General features: G+C 40.8%; 1 protein-coding gene across 1 annotated transcript in view; it reads right to left on the bottom strand.

Annotated features, from left to right (window-relative positions):
- The window catches only part of LOC117877601, a 100,464-nt gene that overhangs the window by 13,975 nt on the left and 67,450 nt on the right, over positions 1 to 19,039 (bottom strand). Inside the window, exons 14-16 of the mRNA XM_034770788.1 lie at positions 14,554 to 14,593; positions 13,516 to 13,567; positions 3,964 to 4,075 (exon numbers count right to left, since the gene is read on the bottom strand). Coding sequence (XP_034626679.1) covers positions 3,964 to 4,075; positions 13,516 to 13,567; positions 14,554 to 14,593 — 204 coding nt within the window. The remainder of the gene's footprint in view (positions 1 to 3,963; positions 4,076 to 13,515; positions 13,568 to 14,553; positions 14,594 to 19,039) is intronic.

The raw sequence follows: 19,039 nt of genomic DNA, 5'->3' as shown, positions 1-19,039 counted from the left end.
TATGCTAACTGCAGTATTGCTCTTTCCATCAAACAGTATTTTACATGAATCAAGTCTTTGACAACGTCCCTTTAAACAAAGCAGAACTAGAAAGTGTTCTGGTGTTTCCATTGATAAATAGATGAAGGATATATTAATTTGGCTAATAATCAGTAAGTTGTTTTTTATTTCATAAACTTCTCAGAAAAACTACCAAAGCAGCATTCTCTCTGAAGCTAGAGCAAATTGTGAATTCCCTTTCCACCCACCTAGAGCCACAGCAAGCAGCATTGCTGAAATCCGTTTTCACATATTTCCCTTATCTACTAATTTAAAGACAATGAACAGTCCCTCACACTCAAGATAACCAAGCAACATAAGAAAAATACTTCTCATCTCCTTGCTAAATGCTGACAGAAAAAATGCAGCTAAAGCTTTTCCCTTCAGAATCTGCTCTATTGGTCTAAGTCTCATACATAATGATAACAGTTTAACTTCTCAGAAGTAAGTAAACCTTGAGCCACTTTTATGCATTAAGGGCCAAATCTTACAGTTCTTACTCAGAGCAAACTGACACTGGAGTTCATTTTTGAGAAGTCAATCTGAGTTTTGAATAAACATTGCAGGATTTAGAACTTAACTGTTGATGTCAAATATCTCAGGAGACATGATCTCTCCCTGATGCTGAGATGGCATTTGATAGCAATGAGTTTCATTAGCATTTAGCATTAACAATTTCCTTGACAGATTGGGGACATAATAGACTGCCAGCACTTATTAAACAGGGCAATAGCTTCTTGTTTCCTAATTAGACCAAGTTGTCATTTCCTAATCTTAATTTAACTCTCCCTGGAACCCCCAGCTATAGATTAAATTCTGCCCCCAGACTAGCATTTGCACCTGATTTAAATGAGAGTTCCAAGGGTATAATTTGGTTCTATGTTAGTTATAAATAACCACATATTAAAAAGCATCTATTTCAAAGGATAAGATTGTAAATAGAGGAAGATATTTTTGAAGGCACAAATGGCAATTAGACACTGATCTCCGACTGATTTTCAATCCTGCCATCTTTATTCAGGCATAGTCATCCCCGGTGGTGTGCTCCTCAGAATCAACCGTTTTATACCTGCTCCAATATCACAGAACATGTTGGCCAGTTTTGAAAATACTGCATCAGCTGACTTAGACCTGGTACCCAAGATACATCAAACATCTTGGCAGATCTGTACTTTGGTATTTTCTTTTAAACTATTACGAAGAATTATATACCTTACGAAAAACAATTCTAACATGAAATCTAGAGGTTGAGACTATCTGACAACATAGAGCGCAAGAGCCTGACAGAACATCTCACATTTCTCTGGTGGGCAGACCTGAAATAATGACAATCCTGGACTGACCTGAAGGGGATATTCACACCTATTATATGTTATTAAAATGCAGTGGGCAATTTTGTCAATAAATAGTGTATGAAAAGCCTTCAATTTCCAGCTAATTGCTACTTTCAGGATAACTAGCAGCCCATCACTATGATTTTCAGTACCATACGCTCCCATCAGTTTTAGCTCTGAACCTCAAATTCTCTAAATATATTTATTTTTATGGAAAGTTTTGTCTTGATGAAAGATAGGTCAGGCTCAGCCACTGCTTTGCCCTCCTTGAATTTCTTTGGCACTCCCTCAAATAATCTGATTAGCTACGTTTGACAGGAACATAGGAATTGGTTTCCTGTGAACTCCATGTTTGTCTGACATGGGGTGGCCTCATAGTGGCCCTTTCCAAATTCCAGGCACTCTGAGTATCCCTCTTGCCAGGGGCCAATCGCCTGCCCACATTTCTCCTGTGGCAAGCTGCAGTACAACAGATAAGCCCGCCTCCATTTCTCCTTTCTTCCTGAATCCGCAGTAATTCCACGCAAGCTTTTCGAGTATAACTAGCTCTGTGGGGTAATTTATTACAAAATTCCCACAACCATAATTCAGAATTCCCTAGCACAGTCCAAAGAGTAAATTAAGTCTTTCAAGTCCCAATAGTCCATTGACACATCCAGTAGGTGTCTGGTGTCTCTCATCACTTTCCAGCTCTCCAGTACAGCTTCAGCATCTCTCACTCTGCATAGCCTCTCAGCTATGGCTCTGGCATCTCTCACCATCCCTAACCCTAGCCTCTCTAGCTGGGGTGCTTCTCATCCTTGTTTAATTCTCAGGTCTGGTTCTAGCTTTCTCCTGGAGACATCAGCTAGTTCACCTCTCCATCTTTCCCCAACCTTCAGCCCTCTCTGGCTGTCCCTTCTGCTCATGGCCCTGTGGCCTGGGGAAGTTTGCTGGCGATTCCCTGACTGCCTTCTGCTTGCACCAGCCTGATCTGGCTCTACAGCTCAGCCAGAGAACTCTCGCTACTCTTTCCAGAGGAAAGGTGGTGTGAGCATTTTTTGTTCCTTATTATCTTTCCGTAGTGGTAAATGGAATTCTGTGGGTGAGAGAATGGGTTGTAAGAAGAGATGAAGAGCTTGTACATTTCAACAACTGTGGGACTGGCAGAGTAAGGTATGATTGTTAACAGGGTTGTTGAAAGAGGGCAGAGTTACGGTTACATTGGCAAACAATGCTGTATTTCCTGGTTTTCAGAAGTTGCTCAATTCAGTGTTCTGCAAGGGCATGACGGATCACAACGCAGAGGTAGTTTTGCTTCAGCAGTTTGTTGCCATTGAATGTCCTAGTTTTCTGGACAGGGAAAGATATGTTGTTGGTAGGAGTTAGTCATTTTGCTAGTTGTAAATATGTCCTTCAATTTGCATACCAAGCCAGCCAGGCCCCCCTCCATCAGCTGTGCCTCAGATTTAAAAATTCGGAACTAGCCTGGCTTTGGCTATGCATCCCACAATGCACAGCCAGAAAAATCCCAGAATGCACACTGCTCAGCAGTGAAGCAAAAGGAGCATAGGATATCTTGGGAATACCATGCTGTTGATTTACTGCAATTACTATTGTCTGGGAAATATTTCTATGTGTAGACAATATTTCAACTTAGTAAATGTAATTAAATTTACAAAGCAGACTAGAGTAATCTTAGCAGTGCTTTGAGATCTACAGATGAAAAATGCCATATAAGAGCTAGGTATTATTATGAGTACAAGAAGTTTGGAAGAACAACAGAAGGAAAGTAAATAACCATTCTTTTTCCAATATATATCCTCAGGTCAAATTATAAATGAAAATTAATGATATATATACACATTTGTTTTGTTTTCCATCCCGTTTGACTTCTTTTTGAAACAGAGGACCTCGGTAGATAAACCAGGCGTGTATTTTGTTCTGTAATATGTGACCAGAGATGTATAACAGAGTGTACGCCTACACTGCAATCAACAGGTGTGACTGAAGCCCAGGTAGCTGAAGACCTGAGCTAGCTTTGATCTAGCTAGCTCAAGTGATTACAGCAATGAAGCTGCAGCAGTACAGGGCCCGCAAGTGTACTCATGCTCGAGTAGCTAGCCTATGCTGAAGTCTGTACTGCCTGACTCCACTGTATTATTACTCAAGCCAGCTAGATCAAAGGTAGCTTAAGTACATCCATGCTGCAATCACACGTCTGTGGTGTAGACAAACCCAAAGGGACTCAAAGGCTGGGGACTCTTACAGAGTCAATCTAAGTGGTTAGCCACATGGCTTTTTGCTTGCTCTACACCATCATTTCCCCTCTTTATCTCCCCCCTTCTCTCACTACATGTAGGTGTCACACTCCTGTTTCAAGCAGGAGGTGCTCCCAGTGCAGTGCTTTCCACTCTCTGTTGCCACTGGAAAAAGTTTGTTCTGGTCCCTGCATCTAACATGTGGACAGTGCTATGTGCCACACAAATCAAAACTTTATGCAAGTATTTCTCATGACATTGAGGTTTACACAGAGACAAAGATGAATACCTAGTAAAATGTATAAATAATAGCTAGAGAGAAAAGTCAGTGATATTAAAGACAAACATACCTTTTAACTCATCATCAATCTTAGGTGAATCAAGTGAAACAACTGCATCTGACGTAAATGTAAGATCTTCCTGAAATGTTTCAACATGCTGTCCATTCAAAAAGATGTTGATCTGAAAAAATACCCATTTTTAAACTATTAAATTACACAAAAAGAAATGCAGTGCAATGCATGTGAATTTTATTAAACTTTCTGCTTTATAATTCTCTATTCCTAAACCCCATCTTCAAGTATGGTGGAAAAAGTGATGGACTGTATGGCTTATTTTAATATAGGAACATAGAAGTTGCCTTACCAGATCAAACAAGAGCTCCATCTAGTTGGGTGTCCTATCTCTGACACTGGCTAGTACCATATGCTTCAAAGGAAAGAAATGCCATAATAGACAATTACAATACCTATAAAGGACATATTCTTCCTAGCCCATGAAGTTAATGGTTGGCTTATGCCTTGAAGTCTGAAAGTTTATAGCCTTTAAAATTGTAGATATGTTTTGTAACTGTGAATGTTCTTATTATCCATATTCATATGTGGAAGAACTGCATGGTAACTTGCCTGCCTGGTGCGAAGGTTGCGGATCTCTCGAGACTTCTAGATAGACTTATGTGTAGTGCTAGGGAGGAGCCGGTGGTCGTGATACATGTAGGTACCAATAACATATGGAAGGATAGGCGAAAGGTCCTGGAGGCCAAATTTAGGCTGCTAAGTATGAGATTGATGTCCAGGACCTCCATGGTAGCATTCTCTGAGATGCTCCCTGTTCCACGATCAGGGCCAGTTAGACAGGCAGAACTGCAGAGTCTCAATGTGTGGATGAGACGATGGGGTAGGGAGGAGAGGTTTAGATTTATTAGGAACTGGGGAAACTTTTGGGGAAGGTGGAGCCTATTCAGGAAGGATGGCCTTCACCTAAACCAAAATGGAACCAGATTGCTGGCACTTAGTTTAAAAACTGCTCTATGACCTTTTTAATGTTAAGGGCTGGGGGAAAGCCGACAGGTGCGGAGGAGCACATGGTTCGGACATCCCTTAGGGGAGGATCTATTAATAGAGAATCTCTATGTCTTAGTGAGGACGAGAGGATGGAAAATGATAAAATACAGGCAGGGTCTGATCAGAAACAGTCAAATGAAAAAAAGACTCATTTAATTACAGCTAAAAAGTGACAAGTTTTTAAAGTGCTTATATACCAATGCTAGAAGTCTAAATAATAAAATGGGTGAACTAGAGTGCCTTGTATTAAATGAGGGTAGTGATATAATAGGCATCACAAACTTGGTGGAATGAGGGTAATCAATGGGATACAGTAATACCAGGGTACAAATATATCGGAAGGACAAAACAGGTCATGTTGGTGGGAGAGTGGCACTAAATGTGAAATAAAGCATAGAATCAAATGAAGTAAAAATCGTAAATGGATCAAACTGTACCATAGAATCTTTCGGAATAGAAATTCCATGCTCTAATAATAAGAATATAGCGGTAGGTATATATTACCGAGCACCTGACCAGGATAGTGATAGTGACTGTGAAATGCTCAGGGAGATTAGAGAGGGTATTAAATAAAAAACTCAATAATAATAATGGGGGATTTCAACTATCTCTATATTGACTGGGTACAGGTCACCTCAGGACGAGATGCAGAGATAAAGTTTCTTGACACCTTAAATGACTGCTTCTTGGAGCAGCTGGTCCTGGAACCCACTAGAGGAGAGGCACTTCTTGATTTAGTGCTAAGTGGAGCACAGAATCTGGTCCAAGAAGTGAATATTGCTGGACCGCTTAGTAATAGTAGCCATAATATAATTAAAGTTAATATCCCTGTGGCAGGAAAAACACCACAGTGGCCCAACACTGTAGCATTTAATTTCAGAAAGGGGAACTACAGAAAAATGAGGAGGTTAGTTAAACAGAAATTAAAGGGTACAGTGCCAAAAGTGAAATCTCTGCAAGCTGTGTGGGAACTTTTAAAAGACACCATAATAGAGGCTCAACCCTAAATGTATACCCCAAATTTAAAAAAAAAACATAGTAAGAGAACCAAAAAAGAGCCACTGTGACTAAACAACAAAGTAAAAGAAGCAGTGAGAGGCAAAAAGGCATCCTTTAAAAAGTGGAAGTTAAATCCTAGTGAGGAAAATAGAAAGGATCATAAACACTGGCAAATGAAGTGTAAAAATACAATTAGGAAGGCCAAAAAAGAATTTGAGGAACACTTAGCCAAAGACTCAAAAAGTAATAGCAAATGTGTTTTTAAGTACATCAGAAGCAGGAAGCCTGCTAAACAACCAGTGGGGTCACTAGACGATTGAGGTGCTAAAGGAGCACTCAAGGATAATAAGGCCATTGTGGAGAAACTAAATGAATTCTTTGCATCCGTCTTCATGGCTGAGGATATGAGGGAGATTCCCAAACCTGAGACATTCTTTTTAGGTGATAGATCTGAGGAACTGTCCCAGATTGAGGTATCATCCGAGGAGGTTTTGGAACAAATTGATAAATTAAACAGCAATAAGTCACCAGGACCAAATGGTATTCACCCAAGAGATCTGAAGGAACTCAAATGTGAAATTGCACAACTACTAACTGTAGTCTGTAACCTATCATTTAAATCAGCTTCTGTACCAGATGACTGGAGGATAGCTATCGTGATGCCAATTTTTAAAAAGGGCTCCAGAGGTGATCCCGGCAATTACAGGCCTGTAAACCTGACTTCAGTACCGGGCAAACTGGTTGAAACTATAATAAAGAACAATATTTTCAGACATACAGATGAACATAATTTGTTGAGGAAGAGGCAACATGGTTTTAGTAAAGGGAAATCATGCCTCACCAATCTACTAGAATTCCTTGAGGGGTTCAACAAGCATGCGGACCAAGGGGATCCAGTGGGTATAGTGTACTTAGATTTTCAGAAAGCCTTTTACAAAGTCCCTCACCAAAGGCTCTTACTCAAAGTAAGCTGCCACGGGATAAAAGGGAAGGTGCTCTCATGGATTGGTAACTAGTTAAAAGATAGGAAACAAAGGCTAGGAATAATGGTCAGTCTTCAGAATGGAGAGAGGTAAATAGTGGTGTCCCCCAGGGGTTTGTTTTGGGACCAGTCCTATTCAACATATTCATAAATGATCTGGAAAAAGGGGTAAACAGTGGCAAAATTTGCAGATGATACAAAATTACTAAAGATAGTTAAGACCCAGGCAGACTGCGAAGAGCTATAAAAGGATCTCTCAAAACTGGGTGACTTGGCAACAAAATGGCAGATGAAATTTAATGTTGATAAAAGCAAAGTAATGCACATTAGAAAACACAATCCCAACTATACATATAAAATGATGCAGTCTAAATTAGCTGTTACCACTCAAAAAAGAGATCTTGGAGTCATTGTGGATAGTTCTCTGAAAATATCCACTCAATGTGCAGCAGCAGTCAAAAAGCGAATAGAATGCTGGGAATAATTAAGAAAGGGATAAATAACAGAACAGAAAATATCATGTTGCCTCTATATAAATCCATGGTACGCCCACATCTTGAATACTGTATGCAGATATGGTCGCCCCATCTCAAAAAAGATATACTGGAATTGGAAAAGGTTCAGAAAAGGGCAACAAAAATGATTAGAGATATGGAACGGCTTCCGTATAAGAAGAAATTAATAAGACTGGAACTTTCCAGTTTGGAAAAGAGGCGGCTAAGGGGAGATATGATTGAGGTCTATAAAATCATGACTGGTGTAGAGACAGCAGATAAGGAAGTGTTGTTTACTACTTCTCATAACACAACAATTAGGAGTCACCAAATGAAATTAATAGGCAGCAGGTTTAAAACAAATAAAAGGAAATATTTCTTCACACAACACACGGTCAACCTATGGAACTCCTTGCTAGAGGATATTGTGAAGGCCAAGACCATAACAGGGTTCAAAAAAGAACTAGATAAATTCATGGAGCATAGGTTCATCAATGGCGATTAGCCAGGATGGGCAGGAATGGTGTCCCTAGCCTTTGTTTGCCAGAAGCTGGGAATGAGCAGAATGGGGATGGATCACTTGATGACTACCTGTTCTTTCATTCCCTGTGGGACACCTGGCACTGGCCACTGTCTGAAGACAGTATACTAGGCTAGATGGACCTTTGGTCTGACCCAGTAGGGCCATTCTTATAACAAACCTCTTTTTGAATCTTAAGCTCTAACACTCAATGATATTTTATGGCAGTCGGTTTCACAGATTAATTTTTGTGCAATATAAAAGGAAATGCCTTTTATTAGTTTTCAATGTGTTGCCTTTCAGTTCTGTTGGAAGTCTTTCATCATTCATGGCCAAGTTCACTATTATGATAACAGCAGTATGTGTATGTATGTATGTATGTATGTATGTATGTATGTATGTGTTTATCAGTGGAAACCAAATTAATACCTAAACTACTTACAAGAAGTTTAATAAATATAAGTGAGAAGCAAGTAGGTCTTTTAGCATGCAGTTCAAAACTTCCAAAAGCAGCATCTGCACCTGTGCATCCAATTTTAATGTTCAGGAAAGGTGTGCACAGAGGATCAAATACCTATCTTTGCAGATCTCATAAAATACAAAGGATTTCTCTACCCATTGACACAATTCTGGTCTAATGTGCATTTGTTGTTTTGTAAGCTTCAACATGTATAGTTTTAATTGTGGATTTCAAAGTTTTAACTGCAGGCTGACAGAAGATGAATTGGAAATGAATTTCTGAAGGCTTTAGTCCTTTTTAGATAAATTAGGACAGCGCTTATATTTTTTTTCCATTAGGATGAATGATCTTGGGGTAAAAGGAAGGATAAACTACACTTCTTAAGCATGATGGGAAATTGTGTCTATCTTAGGGATGAAGACTTATCCAGATGAAGCGCTATTTTGCATTAAAAGTGAAGTACTGAGGTTCCACAGATAGTCTCTTTAGTTTGGAAATGTACCAGGCTGAGATGATTGCCACTACAAATGCCACTTTAAACAGAAAGACAGTACAAGAAATTTAAATGTAGAGATCCAAATGATGTTTTGGTGAGAGCATCTGGAACTAAATTCAGTCGCCAAGGAGCAACTCAATCTCTTTCTTGTGGGTTAAAAAAGTATTGTAGTTCTTAGGAACCTTTTGACAGGATGAGCCTTGGCTTGTTTACTCCTAGAATGATGAAAAGAGTTGAAGCATGTTGCAAAGTATGTTCAGCTTCAGTCCCAGGGAAAGTCCATTTTAAGGGAAATATTTTATTTGGGCAATATTGGGTGACTTAGCTTTATGCTTTTTAGCTCTGTACCCACCATGTACTGAACTTCCTCTATATTCTGCAATATAATACAGTATTCAATTTCTTCCTGGAAAACAATTTTGTTTTGTCATTTGGACAGAGTAACTTCTATTTTTCTTTCTTCTCTCTGGGGACAAGTCTCCTCCCCTGAATCATTAGGCAGGTATGACTAGAGTCAGGAGAAAGGTTGGCACTGAGAGAGAGATGATGGATTTTCTTCATGTTGAGATGAAAGCAAAAGTGAAATATAAATATTCATGTTGTTTACCTTGAATGAACAGAACATGAAAAGGGGAAACTCCCAGGAAACTCGAGACAACCTTATTTTGGTGCTCTATTTAAAGTGTGACATAAAAACCCATTGTCTAGTTGGAGACCAATCACCTTCAGACTGAAAAAAGTTTGCTAGGGCACACCAGTTAACGTTATCCATTTCTCTTGTTGAAATATGTCACAGAAGCACTCCTAATGTTGGTCTGAAGACCATGAGAGTATTGCCTGGTAAGCAGTAGTTAGTTTGGAGAAGCATACACAATTTGTGAACTTTTAACAAGATCTCTAAAGCTTACGTGAAGAGATCATAAGTAAAAAAAATATTCTGGAAAAAACTATTCTTGCCTTAGATATTTTTGCTGGGATTTTGGCGAGTTCTTTTTAAAGTTAGGTTGACAAATGCTTTCAGGTTTTTTTTAAATGAATGTATTCAAATAAGGCCATCTTCTAACAAAAGTTAAGTAACTTTTTCTGCTGTAAAGCCATAAATGCTGTCTGCTCAGTTGGAACAATTGTATATGAGCAAAGAAATAAACAAGAAGACAATCCTCATTTTTCACCAAAAAAAGAAACAAAAACTAATTTACTGAGCACAAAGCAAGAGAATTCATTGTAGCAACATTAAAACATTCAAAAATCTCCTAAGTAATACTTTTCTTTTTAGGGCAAATGCTGAAGTATGTTTATTTCAATGGGAGTCAGACTCTCCCTAAGTGAACTCCTACATCATAGAAGCAGTAAATCCAACCCATACCTGCGCTACAGTCTACATGTAGACTATTACTGTTGATGCATGGCTCCAGATTCTTAATCTAAGACTTGTATTTATGTAATGACACCCTCTAATGATGGTAGGTCACATACAATTTCATTGTTGATTAAGCCTATCAATGTATCAAATAGAGAACGTACAGGAGATGAGGCTGAATGAGTAAGGTTTTTGAGGTGCTCTGTTTGAGGGAAGAGGAAGTAGAAAGCTGTTGCTTTTCCTTCTCTGCTAGGCTATGTCTATACTTGCAGAGTTTTTGCACTGTAAGTTTCACCAGTGATAGGGAACCGGTGAAAGTAAAGCACTGGTTTGTGTACTCACTTAATTCCTCAGGTGTCAGAGAGTGTTTACATTAGCAGCACTTCCATCACTGATGAGAGCAGCACTCTAGGGCAACTATCCCACAGTGCAGCTCTCTCGAGTTTGATGATGGGTCTTATGGGAAGGGGGGGGATGATCGAGGGGCATCCTGGGTCCCTGCACAGACTCCTCTCCCCAAACACTGATCAGCTCCAGTAGCTCAGCATTGCTCCAGGCAGGGGATTGTTTGTTCCCTGGAGCAGGTACTGCCACCTGGCCAGATAAGTGAGCACTTGCCAAGAAAACAGGAAGGGGAGTTTCAAAGTTCCCGGGGCGTTACAGTGGGAGGGGTGGATGTCTGTTTACCTGGAAACAGAGCAGCAGAGCTGCTGGCTAGAGTGGTCACCTAGGCACTGTCGGATATCCTCCGGAGGCCAAAAGCTGTGTAAACAGGAAGAACGTGGTTTTGCTTGCACATCACCGCAAAAGTATCACCGGTAAGAGCTGTACGCCTCTCGTGGAAGTGGTTTTCTTTTTGCAGTGAAACTTCTGAGTTTCACTGCAAAAAGTCATTGGCAAGTGTAAACGCTCTCATGGTTTTTGCGCAAAAAAGGGACTTTTTCCGTTTTAAATGGCAAGTGTAGACTTAGATTAGGTTACTATTTAATCTCAATAGGCATTTTACCAAGCCTGGAAAATAATTAACTATTTTAGGTTTAATCTGATCAATTTAAACAATAATAGGCTAAGGTCTATTGTACATCAGATTTGGCAACAACAAGATATTTGATAAAATACCTTAGGCTGTACTGACAGTCATTTAAAATTTAATCTCTAGTAGAGGCGTGTATTTTACTGAACTACGGTTTATCAGATCAAGTCATAATTCATATAGTGAACAAATGTGACAAATAGCCTGCTCCTTTTTCTGCTACTGCAGTTCAAAAATTGCTTACAGTATTTTAATTACTATTAATTTTACATTGCAGCAATACCCCCAAAAAAACCCAATCAGAATCTGGGCCCTATTGTGCAAAGCACTGTATAAACTCACAGATGCAGTCCTTGTCTCAAGTTGCTTACATTCTTTCAGATTATTTGCACATAACAGTCTCCTCAGTTACACCTGGATCAGGACAGCGAACCTGACACTTTGTTGTCATCTTTGCAGTGTTAGATTTGCCTTATAACCATTTAGAAAAAGGCATTTTTCTTCTATTAAAGAAAAATATTTTTACCATGGCAAATCCTGTAAACATATTAATTCAATTGTTCTGCTAAAGGTATAATGTCTTTCACAATTTCTAGTTTGCTTTTACTTCTTTCATTTCCTGCCTTTGCCCATCTCCTCTAGCTTTCCCATCTTCACACCATTTAGAAGACCATCACTGTGGTGCTTAAACTCTATCCAAAGGTCAATATATGTTGGTCTACCTCACGATACTGGATAGGCCAAGAAGCTTTTGTATCAGCTGCAATTTCACTTAGGATGCCTTATTATGAAATTTAAGTAATAGCCAAAATTTAAGGAGCAAGTCAAATAAATGATCAGGAGGAGGAAGGGTGTATATGCAGTTTGGTCTTCAGTCTCCACAGGGTAAAGGAGCTAGTTCCTATCTGAAGAGCAATGACACCCACACTTTCTTAGAAGAATAAGTACACTATATTCACAAAAAGAATAATCTCCTGTTCCAGCTGCTCTCACAAAGACCTAAATCTACTGCATGGAAGTGCAAGCATAACAAAAAAGATGTGGGGCTACATCACATCAAGTATGTCAACATATGAGCTAAAGGGGTAATTTCCAGCTTGTATAGACATACTTGTGCTAACTCTGAGTTAGAGCACTAAAAACAGAAGTATAGCCATGGTGACATTACAGGTGGGATTGACTAGCCACCCCAAGTACAATCCTGTCTGAAACCCTAAGTATGCAATTGGTCAACTAGCCTCTCCCACCGCTTGCACCGCAATGGGTACACTGCTACTTTTAATATGCTAGCTTGACTGAAGTTAGTGCAAGTATGTCTACCTCCACCTCTAGTGTAGACCTGCCCATCTCCGCTGTAATTCTACAGATCATGCTGTCCAGTCACCTGAACATGAACTCCACAGGCTGAAGAAAACTCTTACTGTGAACTAAACATGACCTATAGGACATAGTTTGATTTTTATTCATAGACATTTCTATGGAACTCCTCCACTCAGATATTACAGTAGTGAGTTTCTCACATTCATTATTTTAGTCTTACAATGCCCCTATGAGGTAGGGAATTACAATTCCCATTTTTACAGATGAGGAACTGAAACACAAAGGACCTGATTCTTCTCTCACTTACACAAGTTTTACACCAGTGTAGCTCTATTGATTTCAGCAGTCACTCCTGACTTGCACCAGTGTTAATAAAAGTAGAATCAGACCCAAGGAGATTAAAAGATTTATCCAAGGTCACAGAGGATTAGAATACAGATCTCCTGATTCCAAGTTCACCGCCTTTACAACAAGACAACTAATTTAAGTTAATATATTGTAGTATTTATAAACTATAATGTTTGCAGTGTTGTTGTAGCCATGTTGGTCCCAGGATATCAGACACACAAGGTGAGTGAGGTAATATCTTTAATTGTCTCTCTCATAAACTCTCTTTACAGTCAAGTGTATATGCAAAGACAGGAGTCCTAGAAACCTATTGGGAGAAATCTAGTGTTTCAGTAATCACTAGAAAGGAAGTATTTTAAAGTTAATCTATGATAGATGGCTATAACGCTTTTTGTGGCACAACAATCTGCTAGGAAAATATACTTTTCATAAAACTCACTAGTAGATTTTGCAGCTTTAAGGCCCGATTCTGTTCCCAGGCAATCAATATTATCTTTCCATCAACTTCAACAAGAAAAGGATCACACCCTTAAGGAGTAGCTCTTACCTTGACATTTCTTTTGGGATAAAGGAAGAAAAATGGTTTCAGAACTGGAGACCTGGACATACAAAGCAACAGATATAATGAATATAAATAGAAACAAATACAAATGTCAGATTATTCATCTTTAAGATCATTTGGCATTTGAAAATCCACAGTATAGGAATTAAAAGTAATGATCAGAAATGCTTTTCTGAGCTATTTTGGTATATCTGAAAAGTGTAGTAACTCACTAGAAATATAATGACTGAAATGCCTTATTTCTTATTAAGAAAGTGAAATAAAAAAAGGGAAGGAAAAGGGGCAAGGCAGCTTTAAATGGTATCATTAAGATGCTTATAAAACCGAGGATGACCGATCAAAATTCATGTACCTTCTGAATATCTGTCCAATATGGTATTGTATTTTGCAGGTGGGTAGGCAAAACTGACACAAATATATGCTCAGAGTGAGTTTATGGTAGTTAAAGATAGTACCCAATCAGAGTACCCTGACCATCCTGAGGCATTTCTACTGTGACTGTTCACAGTTAGAAGTAACTGTTCTTATGAGTGAGAGCAGAAGTGCGAGTTTGTACATTTAAAACAAAGATTTAAGTCATCAACAGAGTTTTAAATATGAAAAAAAATACTGATCCAAAACCAGTTGATAGGGATGCTCACAATTACTCTAAAGCTAATCTGCTTCATAGCTTTCAACCTATGATTGCAAAAGGAGACCGTTTTGTAAGCATAAATGATCTAAGAGCAGTTCTTAGCTGGTATAAAGAGCCAATTCCAGCTGAAACAAAGTTAGCACAGTTTTCCTTATGGCTCACCTAGTAGAAATGTTGCCACTAAGACTCTAGATAGAGTCTCACCTGAGGTAAATATGGTGTGACCAACAACCAATAGAGAAGTCTGCTAATTTAACAAGAATTTTGCAGTATGACTGTTATCTTGTGACCAGTAGTAGACATAACAAGACACAACTGGACTTTTTTTTTTTTTTTAAAGGATACTATATGCACACAGTAAAACAAGGGAAGATCAGAAGTGAACTTACACTCTTGGACGTCCTCCAACAACTGCAGTAAGACCAGGTGCTAAAAATGGAAACGAAATAAAACAGGTTAATTTCTTAATAGATTTCTTCCCCAAACCACTGTAATTCAGATATTACTGCACCCTGAACCCTTCCTATGATTTCCTCTTACAAAACGCTGGGGAGATTGTGTGTAATAACTCCCTAGAAATATAATGACTGAAACGTGTGTTACACCAGACATATGAAACAAAATGTTTTTATGAAATTGATGAAAGAAATTGCAATTTTCACAAAACATCTGAAATGGTTTACAAACATTCATGAAAGTCCCTAATCAGATATATTAATTTATTTTCAAAACCCAAACATATATAAATTTGATAGAAAAGGAACAAACTATTTGTTAAAAAAACAAACAATTCTGATCCAAACTGTAGTTTGTTTAATGCAAATAATTGTTATCCTTTTCATGAAAATGATTATAGAATTGTGAATAACTTTTGCTATTTATTTTTAGAATGACTGACATCATGCATATATAGCATTGGTAAATTATAGTCATATGCCAAAGGGAAATGCTTTACTGGTTAGTTTTTACCTAGAAATCAATCAGTAAACCATTAGTAAGTTGAGTCCTTAAAGTATGTCTGCACTGCAGCTGGGAGCAAGCTTCCCAGCCCGGACTCATGCTAACATGCTAAATATAGCAGGGTAGATATTAGTTGCAGGGGGTAGGGTGGGTCCGAGCTTGGGTGGCTAGCCTGAGCCTCCATCTATGTCCCAATGTCCACACAATTACTTGTAGTGTGCTAGTGCAAGCCCTACTAGCACAAATCTGCCTACCTGGGCTCAGAGGCTTGCTCCTGGCTGCAGTATAGACATACCTTTAAATAACTGCGAAAAGCAACATGTGCTTTGATAGATTAATTTTAAAGGCATGCAGCAGTATATTTCAACTTAGTCTTTACATGACAGCATCCTCTGAAGAACTGTAGAGAAGTCTGAGCACCTTTCAAATCTCTAGTTGCTTCCAAAAGAAAGCTAGTACACCATTTTTAGACAGCTAAGCTTTCAGTTTGGAACTTCACTTACTTCTAGCACATTAGCTGAAGTTGATTTCTATGTGGTTATGACTTATGAGTCCTGTGACATTTAGGAGTCTCTAATGGCATCCCTCAATGATATTTACTAGTAAGAATTCAAGGATTACTATGCCAGAAGGGAGCACTGCAATCCTCTAACCTGATATCCTATATAATACCGGTCACAGGACATCATGAATTAATGTTTGAATTACAGTGTTTCAGGAAAATATCCAATCTTAATTTAAAAATTGCCAGTGATGGAGAATCCACCATAAGTCTTGGTAATCATTCCTGTTAAAAATTGTGCCTTATTTCTTAGGGTTACCATTTTTTAAAATAACAAAAGGAGGACACTCCAAGGGGCCCCGCCACAACTCTGCCCCGGCCCTACCCCAACTCCGCCTCCTTCCCAAAGTCTCCGCCCCAACTCTGCCCTCTCCCCTGCTTCCTGCGAATCAAATGTTCGCAGGAAGCCTGAAACAGGGAGGCAGGCAGCAGGTAAGCTGGGGCGGGGGGGTACGACCCAGTCTGGCCCCCTGGTCGAGCAGCTCGGGCCTGGCTTGGCTTGGTCCCTGGGGCGCCAGCCCTAGTTCCAGCTGAGCGCGCCAGCCCCGGCCCCGGCAGTTCCAGCTCAGCTCGGGCCCCGGGGCACCGGCCCCGGCAGCTCCAGCCCGTCTTGGCTCGGGCCCCGGGGGCGCCGGCCCCAGTTCTGGCGGAGCGCCCCGGCGGCTCCAGCTTGGCTTGGGCCCCAGGACACGGGCACCGGCCCCGGTGGCTCCAGCCCGGCCCGGCCCGGCTCGGGCCCTAGGGCACTGGTCCTGGTTCCGGCCAAGTGCGCTGGCCCCGGCCCGCCCCAGCCCCGGCGGCTCCAGCTCGGCTCAGGCTCAGGGGCACGGGCACTGGCCCCAGCTGCGCAGCTCTGGCCCCGGGGCACCGGCCGAGTGGCTCCGGCGACTCCAGCTCGGATTGGGCCCCGGGGCACCGGCCCATCCGGCACCAGCCCCAGCGTGGATCCAAGCCCCACAACCCTTCCCTATTTTCCCAGACATGTCCGGCTTTTTGGAATTTCCCCCCGGACGGGGATTTGACGACCAAAAAGCCGGACATGTCTGGGAAAATCTGGATGTATGGTAACCCTATTATTTCTAGTCACTATGTCTAGCTTCAACTTCCAGCCATTGGATTTTGTTATATTTTATCTGCTAGATTGAACAACCCATTATCAGTTTTACTCCCCATGCAGGTACTTACAGACTGATCAAATCACCCCTTATCCTTCTCTTGGTTAAACTAAACTGATTGAGCTCCTGGAGTTTATCACTATAAGGCAAGTTTTCCTATCTGCTAGTTATTCTTGTGGCTTTTCTCTTAACTCTCTCCATTTATCAACAGCCATCTTGAACTGTGCATACCAGAACTAAACACAGTATTCCAGCAGCAGTCGCACCAGTGCCACGTACATAGGTAATATTACCTCCTTACTTCTACTCAGGATTCCCCAGTTTACACATGCAAGGATCACACTAACCCCTTTGACCACAGCATAGCACTGGGACCTCATGTTCAGCTGATTATCCACAAGGACCCCCAAGTCTTTTTCACAGTCATTGCTTCCCAAGGTAGACTCCCCTATCCTATAAGTATGGCCTAAGTTCTTTTTTCCTAGATGTATAACTTTACATTTGGCCACTGTAAAATGCATACTGTTTGCTTCTACCCAGCTTGCCAAACAATCCAGATTGCTTTATATCACTTACCGGTACTCTTCATATTTACAAATCACTCTGAACTGAGTCATCTGCAACCTTTATCAGTGATGATTTTATGTTTTTTTTCCAGGTCATTGATAAAAATGTTAAATAGCTGGGGGACAAGAACCAATTCCTGTAGGACTCCAACAGAAACACACCTGATGATTCTGTTACAAATACAGTCTGATTTAGCAGACTCCTGAGCTGCCTCTTTAGCGCATAGTGACAAAAATATATCCTATATTTAGACCCATTAACTGACCCATCATGAAGTGCTGATCCCAGACAGGATCCGCTTTCTCAAATATGGAACAAGCTCATCCTCAAGTAAATCTCTTGGAATACTGCTGGACAAAAATCTCTATACTGACAAAAGGATATTGTCCAGAGTACACACGTTCTGAAGGAGGGACGACCATGCTTCCTCTGACCACTAGTTATATCAATGTGTAACCTGTTCCTTTCAAGAGTACCTTAACTTTTTCTCCATCTTGCTCTTTCCTACTCTGCCACCTTGGTCCCCTGTTTTTATCTCTGCATGTGTCATCTTAACATAAAAAAAAAAAGCACTACTGTTCTGAACATGTGAGACGTTAGGGTCTTTAAAGTGCTGAAGCGCTGCCAACAGACCTTCTTTATTAAATTCCTTTACAACTTCAATAGCTCTTATCTAGATCACCATGTGCAACTAGCCCCACAAGGTAAACCCCATCTAATTTTTCACCAACTTGCAGTTGTAAACCAGCATCAAGCAAAATCTGGAAATGCTCAGAATGGGTAAATGTAGCAGAAGTATCCATGGGCTCTTCAGTACCATTCCCATTAACATGTTCAGCAGGCATGTTTCCGGATATATGTTGGTATGGGGGAAATGCCAAGCAAAACGGGCTCAGGGTGCAGCTGGCAGCTCCGAGTGCTGAGAAGCTGCCCCCTGTGCTTCCTCGGCGCGTCCAGACAGTGTGCTTGAGCTGCAGTAAAATGGCTGCCACTCAAGTGCTCATGTTGCTTCTGGCACCAACCCCAGCCCCTCCCTCTCAGCACAGAGGGAGGATGCATGTATTTCCTGTGGAGATAGGAAAGGTCTTTTCTACAGTTCTACAATCTCTTCATGAAATCATGAACCCTTATTTGCAATAAACACAGCTCAGTTCAGAATTGAATTCTCCTGTTTCACAAAAGTCTGCTCAAAGGATGGTAGTTTGATGGGTCTCAGTGATAAAGGCTTTGCTGTAACTACACTGTATGTAATACCCAGTCTAATCAGCACTTGATTAATACAGTAAAACTGATTTTTTAAGAAGCGCCTCACCCCTGACTTAGAGATAATTCAGGGTTACCATACGTCCTCTTTTTCCCAGACATGTCCGGCTTTTCGGCACTCAAACCCCCGTCGGGGGGGAATTGCCAAAAAGCCGAACATATCTGGGAAAATGGCGGCTCTGCTCCTCCCCTGACTCTTCGGGTCTGTTTAAGAGCCGGGCTGCCCGAGTGCTACCAGCTTCGGGCAGCCCCCATGCCTCCGGACCCTGCGCCGCTGGAGCCCAGGAGGGGAAGTGCCCATCTGGGGGCGCAGGGTCCGGAGGCAAGTGGGCTGCCCGAAGCGCTACCGGCTTCACGGTTTGCCGGGCAGCCTTCAGACCCTGCGCCCCAGGCTGGGTGCTTCCCCTA

This window comes from Trachemys scripta, chromosome 5 (genome assembly GCF_013100865.1).
Source record: "Trachemys scripta elegans isolate TJP31775 chromosome 5, CAS_Tse_1.0, whole genome shotgun sequence".
Lineage (NCBI taxonomy): Eukaryota > Metazoa > Chordata > Testudines > Emydidae > Trachemys > Trachemys scripta.
The sequence above is the reverse complement of the archived record's forward strand: the minus strand, read 5'-3'. Positions and strand labels throughout refer to the sequence as shown.